Source organism: Ascaphus truei, chromosome 1 (assembly GCF_040206685.1).
Source record: "Ascaphus truei isolate aAscTru1 chromosome 1, aAscTru1.hap1, whole genome shotgun sequence".
Classification (NCBI taxonomy): Eukaryota; Metazoa; Chordata; class Amphibia; order Anura; family Ascaphidae; genus Ascaphus; species Ascaphus truei.
The window spans coordinates 317,467,245-317,485,107 of NC_134483.1; the positions used below are offsets into that span (position 1 = coordinate 317,467,245).

The 17,863-nt window shown below is 45.0% G+C and overlaps 1 protein-coding gene across 7 annotated transcripts in view; it reads left to right on the forward strand.

The window, feature by feature from the left end:
* ARHGAP24 (Rho GTPase activating protein 24) overlaps positions 1 to 17,863 on the forward strand; it is a 1,092,414-nt gene that overhangs the window by 999,055 nt on the left and 75,496 nt on the right. The window contains exon 1 of one of the 7 annotated variants that reach the window (XM_075605765.1): positions 7,051 to 8,063. The exons of the other annotated variants lie outside the window; for them this stretch is intronic. Within the exon in view, the coding sequence (XP_075461880.1) occupies positions 7,895 to 8,063 (169 nt within the window). The 5' untranslated portion in view covers positions 7,051 to 7,894. Of the gene's footprint in view, positions 1 to 7,050; positions 8,064 to 17,863 lie in introns of those variants that run through there. 7 annotated transcript variants of the gene reach the window in all.

Genomic DNA, 17,863 nt, shown 5'->3' on the forward strand with positions numbered 1-17,863 from the left:
AGTGTATCCCCAGATGATGTGATCTGATGTGTGAGACTCCATATCCCTTAACATGCCTGTAGGAGCATGTCGTGAAAGTCATCTATCACTGTTCCTTGATCAGGGACACTTATGACATGAAGTCTTCTGATTACTGCACAGACATACGTATGCAACATGATTAGGTTCTTTGAAACTTTGAGGGTTGAGATGAATTAACAGCGACTGTGCAGTCCTACTGATCTTTGGATAATGACAATTAAGAACATTCATATTTCACAAATGTAACCATGATATTTCTAATAGTTGTACAGAACATAAATTATTGTAATTAATGTAAGTCTGTAATGATAAAGGATAGAGTGTCCTTTCAGTCTCTGGCTTTAAGGAATTTATACAAGCGTTCCCATCCACATAATAATAACAACAACAACCTTTGGGTATCTGTCACCCATCGCTCTGCCCTTGCTGTCACTTTAGTATACAGTACACGAGTGTTTTTCAACATGGGTTTCCCTAAAAGGTTGCTTGCAATTTGAAAATTGTAGCAAATACAGAAGAATTTACAATGCATCTGATTTCAGACGCGCTATTAGAGAGGGTTGGGGTTCCATACAATGCATCTGATCTCAGACAGGCTATTAGAGAGGGTTTTTGGTTCCTTACAATGCATCTGATCTCTGGCACGATATGAGAGGGTTGGGGTTCCTTACAATGCATATGATGTCAGACGCGCTATTAGAGAGAGTTGGGGATCCTTACAATGCATCTAATCTCAGATGTGCTATTAGAGACAGTTGGGGTTCCTTCAAACTTCACAATATAATTATAGGTATCCTTAGCCAAAAAAAAGGTTGAATACTACTGGTATCCACAGTCTGGGAAAGTTGGTTGTAAAGCTGTCCTCTTGCGAAGACTTGCGAAGACTTAGTATCTCATTAATTGTTTAATTACTACCGACCTTTGCTTTAAAAAGGACACGCTCAACAAAATTAAAAAGTTAACCCCCTCTCTGCTGGAGCATGAATGCTCCCTTTGTGTTGGTTAACCTCTTTGTTGCTATTCTGCATGCAAAATGCAACTGTTACATTGCCATATCATGACACCCTCATGTAGTATCAGGAAGGGAGTAACGCCAAAACGTAAATGTCGTCAAATTATTTGTAGTTAATGCAGCGCTATCCGAAATATTGTGAAGTTAACCATATTCTTTTGAGCTCATTTACGGATGTTTTTTTTTAGGCAACGTTAATAGTTGTGCCCAAGTTTAATGCAGATTAGTCATTCTTGGCCTAAGCAGAATTGATCTATTTTGGCCCCTATTCAATAAGCTGGAGAAGCGAATAGATCAGTTCTATTCAAAGGAATAGGGATAAAATCTTCATCAGCACAGAGAAGCAGCTTCATGATACATTACATAGGTTGTGTACCCCATCTCTGCAATGTAAAATCAGTGATGTATGTGATACGAATGTGAAAGGGAACATAAATGCAGAATACTGTACTTTTTAAACCATCTATGTGGGATTGTGGCGTTCATGATCATAAATATTGCATAAAAATACAAAGTTTGTTACTTACACTTCATGTAAAAAAGGCTTAATAAATTCCTAAACCTTTTATAGGCAGCGTAACGCCACTTAATAAAAACACACTTTATTAAATAAATTTTCCCAAAATAGATTCTAATGTTTAGTTATTTTGTACAGTTTTTCTGTATATATTTGTATGTTCATTGCATGTAAAACTTGAAAAACACTTTTTTTTTCACATTTCTGATTGTGAAGTTCTCCCAAAGCTAAACCTGCTCCAGGAACTCCCTAATTATCATAATATTACTGTCACGGCAGACCAAGCTTATTAACACCTTAATTACCGGGATCATTGATTGAGCAAGCAGAGAGATAAAATAAATTGTATTTATTCACATAAAGAACTTACACAACTATGTTACACAAATTATAGGAAAAAGACACACTTACTTTGGAAACTGGGGTAAAAAACGAATCCTTCCTGATTGCAAACACACAGCCAAAATGATCCAGGCCACTTTCATTCCGGTAGCCTCTTGCTTTGGAGTCTGGTCACTTAGCCTCTGAGAAATTTAGACGATTTACTCAGAGCTGGGAATCCTTGAACCCCCTTGGAATCTCACAAGATGGAACTTAATCTCAGCTGAATCACACACTCTCCACTGCCTGCACAAACTTTTAAAAACTTCACAAGTCCATCTGTATCATGGGCAGCCAATCGTTCACGTGGGAATTCCATCCCTGGCCACTCACACACTTTGCCACGCTGATACTCCTGGCATCGTTGGCTTCAGAATAGTGAGTGAGCATGTGCCCAAACCACCATCTTTGCTCATTCACTATTCAAAATCCCCCCACCGGCTTAATGCCACTGAGTCTGGGAAAAGTGACAACTGACAGGAGGGCCTGTAGTTCATCACAGGATTTGGGACACTTAATTCAGCCATCCTGTGTAGAGCTCTTTCACACCTATGCCAACATGGTTGACTTTGATCTAGGTTACATGGACCCTTTGAACAGAAGATATGGGTACTCCATTTAGCCTTTCCTTCTAACAAAAGGGTTCACACATCTGTGATCTCTGAGGCTTTCAAGTCCTGGCTGTCTCTGAGACACATAGGCACCGAGCCTGGTAGCCATGACTTCGAAATCCCAGTTCATTTACAGGTTATCAATATATACACATTAAACTATACCCATCTAATAAAATATATTGTGTCCTGTCTTCTGTGAGCTAAAAGTTATGAGTTCCTATTCTGGTGTCAGGAATGGAGTGAGTGTATATTCCCTACAAATCACGAGCCTCATTCCTGGCACACATGAGAAAAATACTTTTAAACTTTTAGACACTTTAAAAACCTGCTCATCTTTATAACCTACAGTAGCTGGAGCAGCCCCTGACTCCTAAACTAGGTTCAGTATACCTGGGCATTTTATGTGGGTACTTCTGCTATACTGGGGAATCCCTGCTATACCTGCAGATATATTTTAACCCTTTATGCCCCGTGTAGGCTGCGGGTATTCATTTTCCCCTTGTGTCCCCATTTTAATAAAACAAACCTCTCTGCCTTATACCTGACTGGAGTGTCCCCTAACCCCTATACTAAATTCAGGGTACCTGGGCATTAGTTGGGCTTCCTCTCTTATACCAGGGCCCTGTGCCTAATTTTACCTTTTCCTGGATTATGCTGAAGCAGGACGTCCTAGTGGGGAGTCGCAAGAACGTTTTCAGGATGGGCTTTGCCCAGAGCCCTGGAGCTTCTATGTATCCGAGAATCTCCCTTGATTCCCAGATACATTTCTGGGGTAACTCAGAACTGGAGAACCCCGATACATAGCCCCAATCTGTAAAGATTTTCTCCGGCAAACCCACCCTGAAACTTACCTCCTGAAAGTCTCCCGGTTCCAGCACCTCTGGAAAAGGTAAAACACAAAAATGGCAGTTGTCTTTTATTTTGCACACGGTCACAGTAATGCATACACAATGCCCGGGCCCAAGAGCTGACACTCTAGGACCCCAAAACACAGATCAGGGGTAAACCAAGTGGGCTTAACCTTTATTTATTGAGCCTGTTTACCCCCTCACCGTCACAATTACACATTTCTATTTGCCATTAAAAAAAAAAATGAAAGAGTTGCCCACTGGAGTCCACCAATAGAAAGAAGTGACATTCTCGTCCCAGCGAGGTTGCAATTTCCTATTTACTTGTTGGCTTGAGGTTTATTTATTTATAAAATGTTTTACCAGGAAATAATACATTGAGATGTATCTAATTGATACAATGGCTACATGTATTTCGATCTCACAAAGGAACGGCTGCTTTGGGGCATATACAATTAGCCTCTTGATTGCAATATTTTATATATACCTGTAAATGTGGAATAAAAGAGGATTGTATAAAAAAAAAATTGTATGCCGAAGAAAACCCAGTCATGGGTTTTTGTGTGATTTATATGTTCTTCATAGGTATTTGGAGCTGAAGGGCTGCACAGATAGCACTGTGTTAAATCACTTGGTTTGTCCAGTGGACCTGCCTGGCTATTAATCATTAACCACATGATTACATTCATGTTTGTTCAGTCTAGCAGGGGGGGGGGGGGGGGTTAGGGTACAAGAACATGATTCGGTGTGTTGTTTTTAAGAAGAGGACTGATTGCAAGAACAACATTGCCAGGCAAAGTTACCTAGGACATTAAAGTGTTGTTTGCATACTGTACAAAAGACTTTTTATTGTTATTGAAAGAACGTCAATTGTAAGTCAGGTGAAAATAATTGGAATAAGAACATAATCCAAAGGCAAACACATACTTAAACAGAGGGAGGAAACAGCATTGTTGGAGCCACAATGTTTTAAAGGGGTATGCAGAAGGCTGCGTCCCTCGTGCCGCGGACCGCGCTCATGCTTGAGAGTGGTAACGTCACCAACTCTACAAGCATGAGCGTTCGGGTGTCCGGCAACTTTTGCTGTCAGCGTGAGCGGGGGGGACAGGGGGTAGGGCGTGTGTGGCCATGACACTGATTGGCCCTGATTGACTGAGGAGGTCATGTGACCCCCTCAGCGCGCTTGAAAGTCAATTTAATTTGTCTCGGCAAGCGCCCAGTGCCCATGAGCATACGTGCATGCTCATGAGCGCACACGGGCCGTGTGAGCGTGGCCAGACAAATTAAAAAAAGCTGTGTGTGCTGTGCACGCGCATAGTAAGTGAAACTTCTTTGACTTTTGTCACAGAAATTGACTTATAACGCGCGTGCTCGGCACACATGTGTCAGTCAGTGTATGTGTCAGTCAGTGACTATGTATGTGTGTCAGTCAGAGAGTATGTATGTGTGTCAGTCAGAGAGTATGTATTTGTGTCAGAGAGTATGTATGTATGTTTGTGTATGTATGTGTGTCAGTCAGAGATTATGTATGTGTGTCAGTCAGTGTGTGTATGTGTGTCAGTCAGTGTGTGTATGTGTGTCAGTCAGTGTGTGTATGTGTGTCAGTCAGTGTGTGCATGTGTGTCAGTCAGTGTGTGCATGTGTGTCAGTCAGTGTGTGCATGTGTGTCAGTCAGTGTGTGCATGTGTGTCAGTCAGTGTGTCAGTCAAAGTGTGTGTGTGTGTGTGTGTGTGTGTCAGTCAGTATATCTCTCTCTGTGTTGTGTGAATGTCTCTCTGTGTCGGTCAGTGTGTGTATGTGTGTCAGTGTGCGTGCGTATCAGTCAGTGTGTGTGTGTGTGTGTGTGTCAGTCAGTGTGTGTGTCAGTGTGTGCATGTGTGTCATTCAGTGTGTGTGTGTGTGTGTGTATGTGTGTCAGTCAGTGTGTGTGTGTGTGTATATGTATGTGTGTGTGTGTGTCTGTCAGTGTATGTGTGTCTCTCTTTCTGTGTCCTGCCCCCTCTCTCCTGACTCCCCCCCCCCTCAAAGGCAGGCAGAGCTGCGGACCCGCGGCGGCTCTGTCTTGGTCTCTCCCCCCCCCCCCCCCCTCACAGGCAGGCAGAGCTGCGGACCCGCGGCGGCTCTGCCTGAGACTCTCCTCCTCCCCTCACACCCCCCCCCCCCCTCACAGACAGGCAGAGCTGCGGACCCGCGGCAGCTCTGCCTGTCTCTCCTCCCCCCCCCCTCACAGGCAGGCAGAGCTGCGGACCCGCGGCGGCTCTGCCTGAGACTCTCCTCCTCCCCTCACACCCCCCCCCCCTCACAGACAGGCAGAGCTGCGGATCCGCGGCGGCTCTGCCTGAGACTCTCCTCCTCCCCTCACACCCCCCCCCTCACAGACAGGCAGAGCTGCGGACCCGCGGCGGCTCTGCCTGAGACTCTCCTCCTCCCCTCACACCCCCCCCCCCCCCTCACAGACAGGCAGAGCTGCGGACCCGCGGCGGCTCTGCCTGAGACTCTCCTCCTCCCCTCACACCCCCCCCCCCTCACAGACAGGCAGAGCTGCGGACCCGCGGCGGCTCTGCCTGAGACTCTCCTACTCCCCTCACAGACAGGCAGAGCTGCGCACCCGCGGCGGCTCTGCCTGAGTCTCTCCTCCCCCCCCACCCCCCTGCGTGACAGCGAATCACCGGTTGCCTCACAGCAGCGCCCTCTGCCAACCACACCACACACACACACACGAAACCTGCCATCCACAACATGGATATGGACAGAGCCTCTGCGCATGCGTTGAGGAGGACGGCTGCCGGTGTGGAGGAGCGGGTGAGGGAGAGCGGCGCCGCCGCATGTCAGCGGCTGTGTGGGGGATGCGGCGGCAGTGGCTATCGCCTCTGCCGCCGCATGTCAGCAGCTGTGTGGGGGGAGCGGTGGCCATTAGGAGCGGCGCTGGCGGCTATCGCCACCGCCGCCGCATCTGATTTGTGGAGCGGGTGTGATGTCAGTGTTGGGGTCGGGCTGAGCCAGAACACAGCCCGGCCTCAACTGCCAGCACTGATGTCACATCCGTTTCATTTCTGTCTCCACAATCCATTTTTGCCCCATCACGAATGAGGTGCCACTAAGGAAGTTTCACTTCAAAATTGATTGTGCTGACCGTGCCAAGCTCCAAGCTGCAGCGTGGACGCAGCCTAAGTGGCAAAATACATTGGAGTTGAAATAAAGTGAAGCCATGTAATATAGTTTGTAGAATGTGTAATCTTTGTTTCATATCTTAAGATATAACTACATATATATATATATATAAACGTTTTATATATATATATATATATATATATATATATATATATATATATATAAAACGTTTCAATTTGTAGCCCATATTGCAAGACACGGACATTCCATTTATACTGCTCTTGTTATAAACTTGAGGGACTCAAACCTAAAGAATGCTGTAGTGATTTCTAAATTACAGTCATTGAGACCAAGTTACAAAGCAGTTCCCCCCCGCCCCCCACCCCCACCCTTAAACGTTAAAGAAGATTGTTCCTACAAACAAGAAATCCCGTGGAGAATTTCACAATGAAGTACGTGATCCAGATAAAAAAAAGCAAAGTAAAGGTTATTTGAACTTGTAATGAGTAAGGAGGACTTCACCTTTTAATAATCACTAAGCTGTCACACGTGATGCCTGCTTGAAGTCAACCCAAAGTCAAAGGAGCTGAATGCAGTGCTACTGCTGCCCGGGATACGTGGGAGCTCGTCTTCACTACGCTTTAGTTGGTGCTGGTGCTTAGAGCTGCACCTGCAACATGTGAGTGCATGGAGCAGAGAAAGCACATCTGAACATTTACTAAGAAACAGACCGAGAAACAAATTCCTTCCAGAAGACACAAGGCAGAAGATCTTCTTAGATATTCACATCTGCTCCCGATGCCTTACATCTCTCCAGCCAGCACTCAGCAGGCTTCGATATGAGAAAAGACATTTGGGTGATGTGAGGAGCAGTGTTAATAAGTAAAAAGTAGGTTTATTGGAAGGGAGAAGCGAAAACCGTAACCGTGGAAGAGTCATATGCAATTCCTGTGACTTGGATAATAACATTTGGCTGCATGTTGAAATAGCCTTTGGGAGTCCCAGCAATATATATATATATATAAATATATATATATATTCATCTTTTTTTCCCTAAACAGTGCTGTCTGCCAGAGGAATTTACATTTGATTTCCAGCGGTGAGCAAGTCTTTGATTATTCCATGTTTTCCAAGCAGGACTTACCATGTGAATAGATGATATGTAACTTCTTATCGAACTTTGTTTTCCCTGCAACCTTTGATAGAAAGTCGTCTTATTAATGAAAGGAAATGAAATAAACACGCAAGCAAGCAAACATAGCGAAAAGGATACTGTACCTACAGATCAGGAAGATCCTGGGAGTGCAATCAGGGATAATGGTAAAATAGAAGATATTAGGAAGACTCTTGGGAAGGATAGAAACTGTTATGATTCATAGGTCTCATCCAAATGCTTCTTCCAAAGGAGCCCATTTGTTCTTACAGTGTACAGGCTGGGACCTGTATGATGCTTGAAGATAGAAATGGCGGCGTGTGTACCTCCTCTCCATTGTCAACCACCCCATTCATAACTAAGACAACCTACAGAAAGATTAAGAGGTGTTTTAGTTTCCGGAGAGGTATGTATGGCTTTCCCGTTTTTCGTCGTTTTAATAATATTGTGTGTGGATGGATTCCATGCAAGAGTCTTCCAGCATTTCAGTGATAATAGTGATATTTCATTTTTATCTACAACATTTGTAAATGTTAGAAAATAAATTGCATTTTTATCTGAGCTGAAAATTTGTCTAAATATTTATGTTTGCAAAATAAAAATGTTATATAAGGAAGTCTTTAATATGGTCAGGAAGCACTTGTCGACTTGTAAATTACACCTTAAATATTGACTGAGAGAGTACTGTACTATTGCAGTAAAAACACTGCATTTGATGAAGGTGACTGGTTAAAATCCCACTGTCGGCTTTCCCTGTGACAGTTTGTAAACATACTTAGATTGTAAGCTATTCGGGCAGGGAGTCCCTTTGTTTGTTTTGACGTATGTAGAGCTTATTCCCATTGTCAGATAGTATTTTGTCACGTGTATTATTGCTGCATAGTGCTATGTATATGGATGACACTATACAATTAAATATACTGTACATACATATATTCATTCAGCTGAGTGCCTGCAGGGTTGATCACCTCGTTACTGGACAGTGTTGTAAGCTGAGTAGAAGACGGGTTGAATGTACATTTTCCTCCTACTCTACTTGTGCTAACTCAGCCTTTTTGAGAAACCCTTTCAAGCTTTCGCCAGGAATTCTTTCTACTCCGTGTATGTCAGGAGATATCTGCTTGTAAATTCATAAGCTTTTGACTACTTTTAAAGTGGGTGCCATTTCATCTCAGAAGCGTATTAGTTTATAAGGCCTTGATAACAGTTGTTTTAGGATTTCTTATAAGAACTAGGGGAAAAAAGAAAAATAATTAATATTTGAATTTCCATTCATATTTGTATGATCTCTTTGATTTTCAGGGCTTTATAAAAATATATATTTTCAAAAAACCATTCAATAGTTTTTGTGGCATACTGGTAGATTTGATTCTTAACTCCATCAGTGTCAGAAGTTCCACAGCACCAGTATGCAACGCAGCATTTGGGTTGGAGAGCTGGACTGCTTGGGGTAGCAATCACTGGGTCGTGGCCAGCCCCCAGGTGGTGGGAATGGAAGTAAAGCTCTCTCCATTTACGTTCTGGTCACGCTCACTACTCTGCTGGATCGCTAGAAAAAACAACATGTTAAAACATCAGAACATTCCCTGAATGTCATAAGGGCCCTCGGAGTAAATTTACAGGTTAATCAAGAATTGTGTTTCAACAAGACAAACTTTTAGACCATGCTCCTTACTGTACCTTCTTACATTTAATCAGAAAGACTGGTTGGTAGCAGTGCTCAAATATCAAGTACAGTACCAGTCCTTATTTTCCCAGTCTCATTTAAGTTTAATTTCATCATGTCTTGAAAACAAAGCAGGTAACGTTTGGAACATTGATATGGTAATGTGTCTTTTGGTACGTTGTTTTTATGTTAATTGCTACAAACGAAAAGAGTGCCTTGTCTCATTTCACCAATTTGGTCCCACTTGTTACAGTAAGTAATGACATTTTAAATATTGTGTCAAAGCTGGATTGTTTCCAGGTGGTTAATTCTTCCTATGCGGTGATCGTGTGGTAGTACAGTGCTCTGCCGAGTATCACAGGGGTTCTGGCAACCCTCTCACTCTGCTCACCCCGTGTCGTTGGCTCGGTATGTCAGAGTGTGTGTCAGTGTACATCTGTGATACAGACACACGCACACACACAAAAACGCACAATACATGGGCACTCCTCCCGCGTACCTGTCACTGACATCATTGTGTCTTTGAGCTCTCCGCTTCGCTCCCACCCGCAGCCCTCGCACGTCCCTCCCACCCCTATACACCACACTAAGTCAGTTGACGTGCAATAAAACAGGATCGGCGCACTATTGCCTGTCGCGGCAGTGAATGGCCTGTCAGTGCTGCAATACAGGTGTAAACCGGGTTTATGGTAACAAAAACCTTTCCCTTTCTATTGCTCTGTCCTAAATATAGCCTAAACCTTTTGAAAATGGGTCCCGGGAGCTTTGCACTTATTTAAAGGTGTTTTACCTTTAAAAAAAGGAATGATTTCCTAAGTGGGAAGCATGGGTTTTTCCGGAGCTGAACCGCATTAATTTCAGCTCCGGTGACCCCCTGCTTCCCAAGATACTTACCTCTAAAGGGGCTGCCATTAGCTCATATCTGTTTAGAGGTACGACTTCCCGTGGATCAATAAGAACCCGAAAGGGATACCGTTGTGACTTTCCATTGGCCCTCAGGACCTTTAAACAGACATTTTCCGTACCAGACTGGGACTGCTACCCCTTTAGAGGTAAGTGTTCCTGCCCTCTAGCCCCTTGTAACTGAGAGGTAGGGTTAGGCAGATTAACTCACTCCCTTTAGATGCACACTGAGTCCTTCTTTCTGTTCTTTTATTGCAAAACAAACAATAACAACAGATGAGGGGAACTGTGGGTGAGTGGCATATGTGGGGGAGAGGTAAATTAAGAATGCCTTGTATGGGAGAGGCAGTAAGAGATGTGTCTCTTTTAAAAATGTCTTTTAAAAATGTATTGGGGGAGTGGCGGTCTTTTTAATATGTATTTTGTGGGGGGGATTGAGTGAGAGTAGGGTAATTGATGGAAGTAAGTTGGGGGCGAGAGAGAGGGAGGGAGTGAGGAAAAGAGGGAGTAAGAGACACAGGGGAGAGAAATACATGCGAAGCGGGAGGGGGGAGAGTGATAGTGGGTGAGTGAGGAAGAGGAAGTGAAACAGAGGGGAGAGAAATACATGGGAACAGGGTGGGAAATAGAGGAGGCTTGTGAGATGTGAAATGGGGGGGGTGTGGGGAGCTCACAATAACATCAGGGAGTGGGGGTGGGGGTCTTGGGCCCCGGGCCCCGGGAAACCTATCTGCGGCCCTGCAGTATGTATCTTGGGAAAAAGGGTCAGCTGTAGCTGAAATTAATGCGGTTCAGCTCCGGAGACCACCTGCTTCCAACCTTGTAAAAAAAACTAAAAAACAAGAGGTAAAAACACTTTAAAGGAGCAATCCCTAATATCGGACGTGGAAACAACATTTTTTAAATAATTTAACAACCTAATTAACTTCAACAACTGTTCTCTCCAAGAACTGATGTTAACTAATTCCAATAACATGTTTAAGGGGCCTCATCTTGTTTACCCAAATCTGACACCTATAGATATATGTAGCAGGGTCCCCTACCTTGTCTCCGGTGCAGGGGACTGATCAGCTGTTTAGCTGGCAGAGCTCCGCGCGATCGGAATGAATGGCAGCGGCCATCTTGGCATTTCGGGACTACATTTCCCAGAAACCTCCGGCTGGAGATCGCAACATGGAACACTCCCTGGACAAACGTGAGGGGAATTGTTGGAGGCCTCACTGCGTGGGACCTAATACAGCACCCTGCCATCAATATTCCCTGGTCTGGCCTGAGACCAGGAAGGTACCATCGTGCACCATCACATCACAAAGGGGGTAGCACTACTTCATACTTTGGGTGGGCTTGCTCGTGCGGACATCGAGTTACAGGTGCCCAAGGCACCCTCAGTACTTTGGGGGACTCACTCTTGGCTGTGGTTGTTATTGCATTATATCGTATTGTTTATATGTCGTGTCAGTAAATACAAGTTATACTGTATATTACCTGGTGTGATACTGTTTATTGCTGATGGTATTGGTTCCTATGAGGAGTCATCCCGCCAACGCTGGGATCCCTCATAGGTGGATGCGCTGCACGAAAAGAGAGAGAGGTCACCCTAGGCTCCCAGGACCAGAGGCTCAGGCCTCCTGTGAGCGTACAGGTATTAGTAGCATGCATAGTCGCCCACGGTTTTCCTTTAGGCACAGGGAAAGGGGGCTACACACACACATATATATATATATATAGATATATATTTTAAATATGTATAGTGGGAGGAGTTTGATTTCCTCTTGGTGCTTCCCTTTGAGGGATGTCATGGTGCGCTCAGCGAATGCTGGTACAGCCAGAATGCCCCTCACCTCACCTCCTCTTAATTTTATTGGTCTCTGAGAAGGGTAAAGAAAACACTTAATTAACAAACACTTCCCCATTCAGAGGCCGATAACAAATTCAACTGAACAACTATGTGGGATTACACACTTACAGCATATACAGTATTTGGTTGCTTTTTTGTTTTTTGCATGTGGGAGGGGGGGAATGTTTGTCAATCAAAACTTTATCAACCCTTATCCCACCCTGTCCAGTAAAGGTAACAGAGGGGGAGAGAGGGGACTCTGGCAGAGCAAACTCTTTGTGGGTGCACACTGACATCAGGGAAAAGTGAGTAGCCGGAGAAAATCAAACACCTCCCATGTCTCAGTTCTCCACGGGCTAGGGCAGGGGCCCGCAAAGAGGGGGGGCGCAAGATTTTTCAGGGGGGGTGCGGCGGTACAGAGGCCCCGCCCTCTTCCCCAAGGCATTTAAATTAAATGCCTGAGGATCGCGGGAGGCCTCTGTAATGTTTCCTACCTGGTTCTCGGTGATGTGTCGCTAAGGCAGCACCGTGTCAAATGACACGTCGCCATGGCAATGTGACATGTTACCCTGCTGCGTCATTTGACGCCAAAGACAATGAAGGAGGGGGGCACGAACAGGTAAGGAGAGCAGGCAGGTGTGCGCAGGAGGGAAATGTTTGCGCACCCCTGGGCTAGAGGAACAAAGCACAGTTTAGTCATGGTTTATAACGTGACATTACCTAAAACGCATATGAGGTTAATGCATAGCCACCTAATACTTTATGCTAAAACAATGGCCATTGTATAACTCCTTAACATTGGCTCTACAGCACAGTATTGCAGTGCAGCATTGCATTGGCTTCCAATAACGTGACGTTAACTATGTCTTGGCATTACTCCCACCCAGACACTGAAAAAGAGCACATTTGGTGGTGTTTTTGGTGCTCTTTTTCAGTGCCTGGATGTGAGTAATGCCACGTTTAGGTATGACTAAACTAACGCAACGTTAAGTCCCTGGGAGAGGGAGGGGTTAAGAATCCCATGGGGAGTGTTAACAAGAGTCCTAGTAGGAGGTACAGATATAGTAATACTTACTGTCCCTAGCGCATGGTCGAAAACGGCAAACAGCCGCGACGCTGGGGACAGTGTCTGCCATGATCGTGCGGCGCGGGGTCCAAGCTTCCGAATCAGACCCTCCCACAGTGTTGATCATTGCCGTTATGGGAAAGCAAGCCGCCTCTGCATGACAAACAATAAGTTTGTAACAGGTGAGGTAGATGGGTTGTGACCCTTTTGGTCCTTGAGGCATTCATGTTTTCTTTCTTGCCGCTGCAGTGTGAAGCCGTCTCTCGTGGAGCTGCCAGACGCTCCTTTGCTCCATTCCGAACTCTTAGGCTTGGGTCCCGCTGCATCCGTCGGCGCTCGACCGCATGCATACCACTCACCAGCTCCTTACTTCCTCCCTAGTCGGCCCCAATCCCTCCTCGCTGCCAGGCTCACTGCGCACTGTGACGCGTCAGCCAGCAGGGGCTACAATAGGATTGTGATCCCGAGCGGCGACGCCTCACGTGGTGTGGCAGGGAGCCAATGAGTAGGGGAGATCGCCGGCAGGGGGTGGATCCTTCCTCAACCATGCTCAGCCCTCAATGCTAGACAGACACACACACACAGATACACACACAGACATGGATCAAAAAATGTGCATCATGGCCGCGCCCCCTGTCATTGCCCCGCCCACCCGACCTATTTTGACCACGCCCCCCCGTATTTAAAAACTGCACCCTACAGACCGCAGATCGCGGTGATGCGCGCGCCGCCAGGACGCAGCGGGGCCTTAGCCATTGTCATTTCGATACAGAAAGAAGTGCGGCGGCCGGAAGAGAGGGAGGAGGGAGAGTAAGAGGAGTGTGTCTGACAGCTCCATGAAAGACGGCTCCACGCAGCGCAGCTGTAAAGCTGCACCTGTGACACCCCACAAGCCGGCACCGAATAATACCGCGGTAATAAATCACATATCGATTTACCATCACTTTTTATTACTATGGTACCCGTATATTGCCCATCCCTAGCATGCACTCACATAAACCCAGAGGCCCAAGTTTCCAGTAAGGATCTGAGCCCTGGCAAATTTGTCAAGTAGAGGTAAAGAAATAGGGGGCATCTGCCACAGCTATCAAGGGGGTGAGATGAAAGGGCAGTGGCAATGTGCCTTTATTGTTCAGCTGGGGGGGCGGGGTGAGGGGACTCAGTTGGCATAAAGGGAGGAGGCCAAGGGTTGTTCAGCAGAGAGGGAGGGGGTTGGCAGACCCCAGAGGTGGGACAAGCCTTGAAGGTCAGCATACTCCTTCTTCCACTTGGCTGCCCCCCCTCTCTGTGACTCTGAATACATACAAAAGCAGAAAGAAGGGAAATCAAGTACTGCACACAAAAGGGCAAACACAAAGATATGCATGGCTTCCATTAAACATTACTGAGAGGTATATAATAGACCTCCACAGGGGTAAATCAGATCAGATTTACCTACATAGCTTCTTTGTTAAAAGGTCACATGTTAGGGGTCACTGTTATTTTAATGCAGGATTATTTGGTGGACAATGTTGTTGTTTTTTTCTTTTTGACAGATTATCTGAGTTCAGGATATCTGAATGGTTAAGTTGAACTCTGAAAAGTTATCATCAAAAGCAATGTGGGGTCACTGAGCTATGACCTTTTCAAACAATTGAAAAGGAAAAACATCAAGCAATTATTGTCTGTAAATATATGGCAGGCTTTAAGAACAAAGAGAGAAGCTGGATTTTCACATACGCCAAATGCATAAAATATAGTGACAGGGTTAAAGCGGCTGTGCCATCTACCTAGAAACTGATTGGGAAATATGGCAATTATGCAGGTGCAGGAGCCCTACGTTTCATCCTTATAGTTGCCAAGAGAAGATGGTCAGGAAGCCCTTGATTTCAGGGCTATAATGTAATTTACCAATACTGGGCATTAAAGCTGCAGTTCAGTCTTTTTTTTTTTTTTTTTTACTTCAATAGTTTCATGTGTGCAATCTCTAATTACCTAAAGAACTGTATAGCTGCTGGTCAATTCGTTCTCCATGTATTGATAGGCAAAATTTGGTGACATAATTAGAGCTGGCATATGTTTTTATTTGCTTCTGTCAGTCTGTGGAAGCTCATGAATATTCATGAGCACTCCTTCACTGACATGTGCTAGAGGGAGGGCAGGGCTGACAAAGGGGTGTGCCAGAGCTTGTGACAGGACATGAAGGGGCAGTGCCTTAGCAAATGGCTGTTAAAATAGAATACAAGAAAATTGGTCTTTCAAAGTTGTTTTTTTTAAAACCGAAAATGCTAAAAGTATTTTTTCTTACTACAGAACTGATTTATTAAAAAAAAACACACATGCAGGATATTGACTGAAATGCAGCTTTAAGGAGACACAGTTTGCTTGGAAGCATTTTTACTCCTTGCCTTAATTTTGCATGGTTTTGTAATGTGATCACATCATTGTGAAATACTTCTGTACATGACCTCGGAGCTTGCGAGGAAGCTCCCCCTCCCTCCCCTCAACACACATAAATAAACACACAACGAAGGTCTAGAGGTACAAAGGCCACGGCTTTATTTACACAAATAATAAACCTTGGTCAGTGCCAACCCTGCCAGAGTGCTCTCCCCCCGGGTAAAGGCAGATGGCACCCCAACCATGGCCCGCAAGACCCACCCAGCCGGGCGCCCACTGGCCCGGCCATTAAGGGAGACTGGCCCCAGGGAATCATGCACAAATGAGCCCTACCCACTAGCTACCCCCAGCCACCACATGGCTTTTCTGCACCATAGAGCCCCCGCTGGCAAGTTTACAGCACACTTACCCCTCCCCCCCCCCAACAGCCGCTGCGACAAAGGCAACAAATGCCTTGGAATACCCACCTCAAATATGGCAGACATTAAAGTCTCTCCTTGTATACAGTATATATATTTTGAGAGGGGAACAAATCCAACACAATATACAATATAATTATACTACTGTCATGTTATCACACAAAGGGACGGGTGGGCGGGACTTGTTTCCCAGGGAGCAGACTGTTTTCCCGCCCCTGCCACTCTTTGAATCCGCTAAATCCTGCCTCCCGTGACGCAGTAATAAGGCGAGGGGAGGGGCAGGGGGAGCAGGTGCAGCAGCATGTGAACCAGCAGAGCTGGAGACAGGGAGAGGGGAACAGCGCGCGATTCAGCGCCACAGGTGCGGAACAAATGGTGGGGGAGGAGGAAGAGAGGGGAGCCTACCTAGCCCAAGCGGTCAGGTCCCCCGTCGCTGAAGGGCTCCAGGCTGCTTTTCTGTTTGTGAGAAATATTGATTTAATCACATTTGTTGTGGGCTCACTGAAATTGTTATTTACTAAAAGCTACTTTCAAATGTAATGTAAAGCCCCTGTGTCCACGACTTTACAGGAAATAAAATTACCCATTGTGAGCACATTCAGTCACACTCAGACAGGTCTGCAACCCTGTTTTTCACCATTATCTCTTAGCATACAATGCTTCCACTGCAGCCAGGGATTCTGGGTAATGATATGCAAATTAGCACACACAGCCACCCTATGCTTCCCATCCATTTTAACATGGACACCTAAAACATTTGGAATTGCTGCTGTATTCTTTCCTCAGTTTATGACCAAATCAGCCCCTAATGAAAACCTATTGTTATCTTGCTTTTCTGCCTATTATGCCTATTATGCCTAATTGTTTTCATTATTACAGAGAGCGTAACATATGAAGTAACTGATAAAAATTGCCCAGAGTGTATTATGTGGCCCAAGTGCGTTCATTATATTGAACCTCCTACATGTATTGCTTAGAGCGAGACAGGGCACTTCTGAGTTTTAGAAACGAGCCATGACTAAAAACACCTGTTGGGTGTACACTCATCAGAACTATATGTTGATATTGCAGTTTGCAGAAACCCAGCTACTGTGCAGAAGTGACTGCAAGCTTTCCAGCCACAAATCAGCAAGAGGCATGTGCTTTGCATCCCCAAGCTGCATTCTGCTTCTCTTGGAATGTGCAGAATTTGGAGAGCGAGATTAACAGATTAATTTTCAAACGGACTCAAGTGATTTCAGTATTTTGTCTCAACAGAAAGTAAAATATGTGCTCATTCTACACAGTGAGGTGTGAGAGATTCTCTTGAAATCTTTGCTGTGGTCCCAAGTAAAATCTTATGAGGAACCCACCAGCAATTCAGATGGAAGTTTTGGTAAATGAAATGCAAGCCCAACATTATCATGGCTGTTTATGGTTTATAAAAGCATGAGAGGCACCAACTTTAATGATTCAGTGTTAGACTTTACTTTTGCGGGATATCTATCAAGCTTCTAATACTTAGCACCTTTATATGGTGGCAGAATTTCCCCAAGTATTAAGGTGCATCCATGTTACAGTAGATTTTTATTTATAAAATATTTTACCAGGAAGTAATACATTGAGAGTTACCTCTCCTTTTCAAGTATGTCCTGGGCATAGAGAAAAACAAATAATACATGGTTACATAAATGAAGTGGGTATACATTATATACAAGACATTGCGTGCACAGTTAAAGCAAATATATATTATGGGCGTATGAAACAGTTACAGACCAGATTAAAATGTGAGATAGCCTTAGATTTGAAAGAACTTAAACTGGTGGTGGATGTGAGAGTCTCTGGTAGGTTGTTCCAGTTTTGGGGTGCACGGTAGGAGAAGGAGGAACGTCCGGATACTTTGTTGAGCCTTGGGACCATGAACAGTCTTTTGGAGTCTGATCTCAGGTGATAAGTG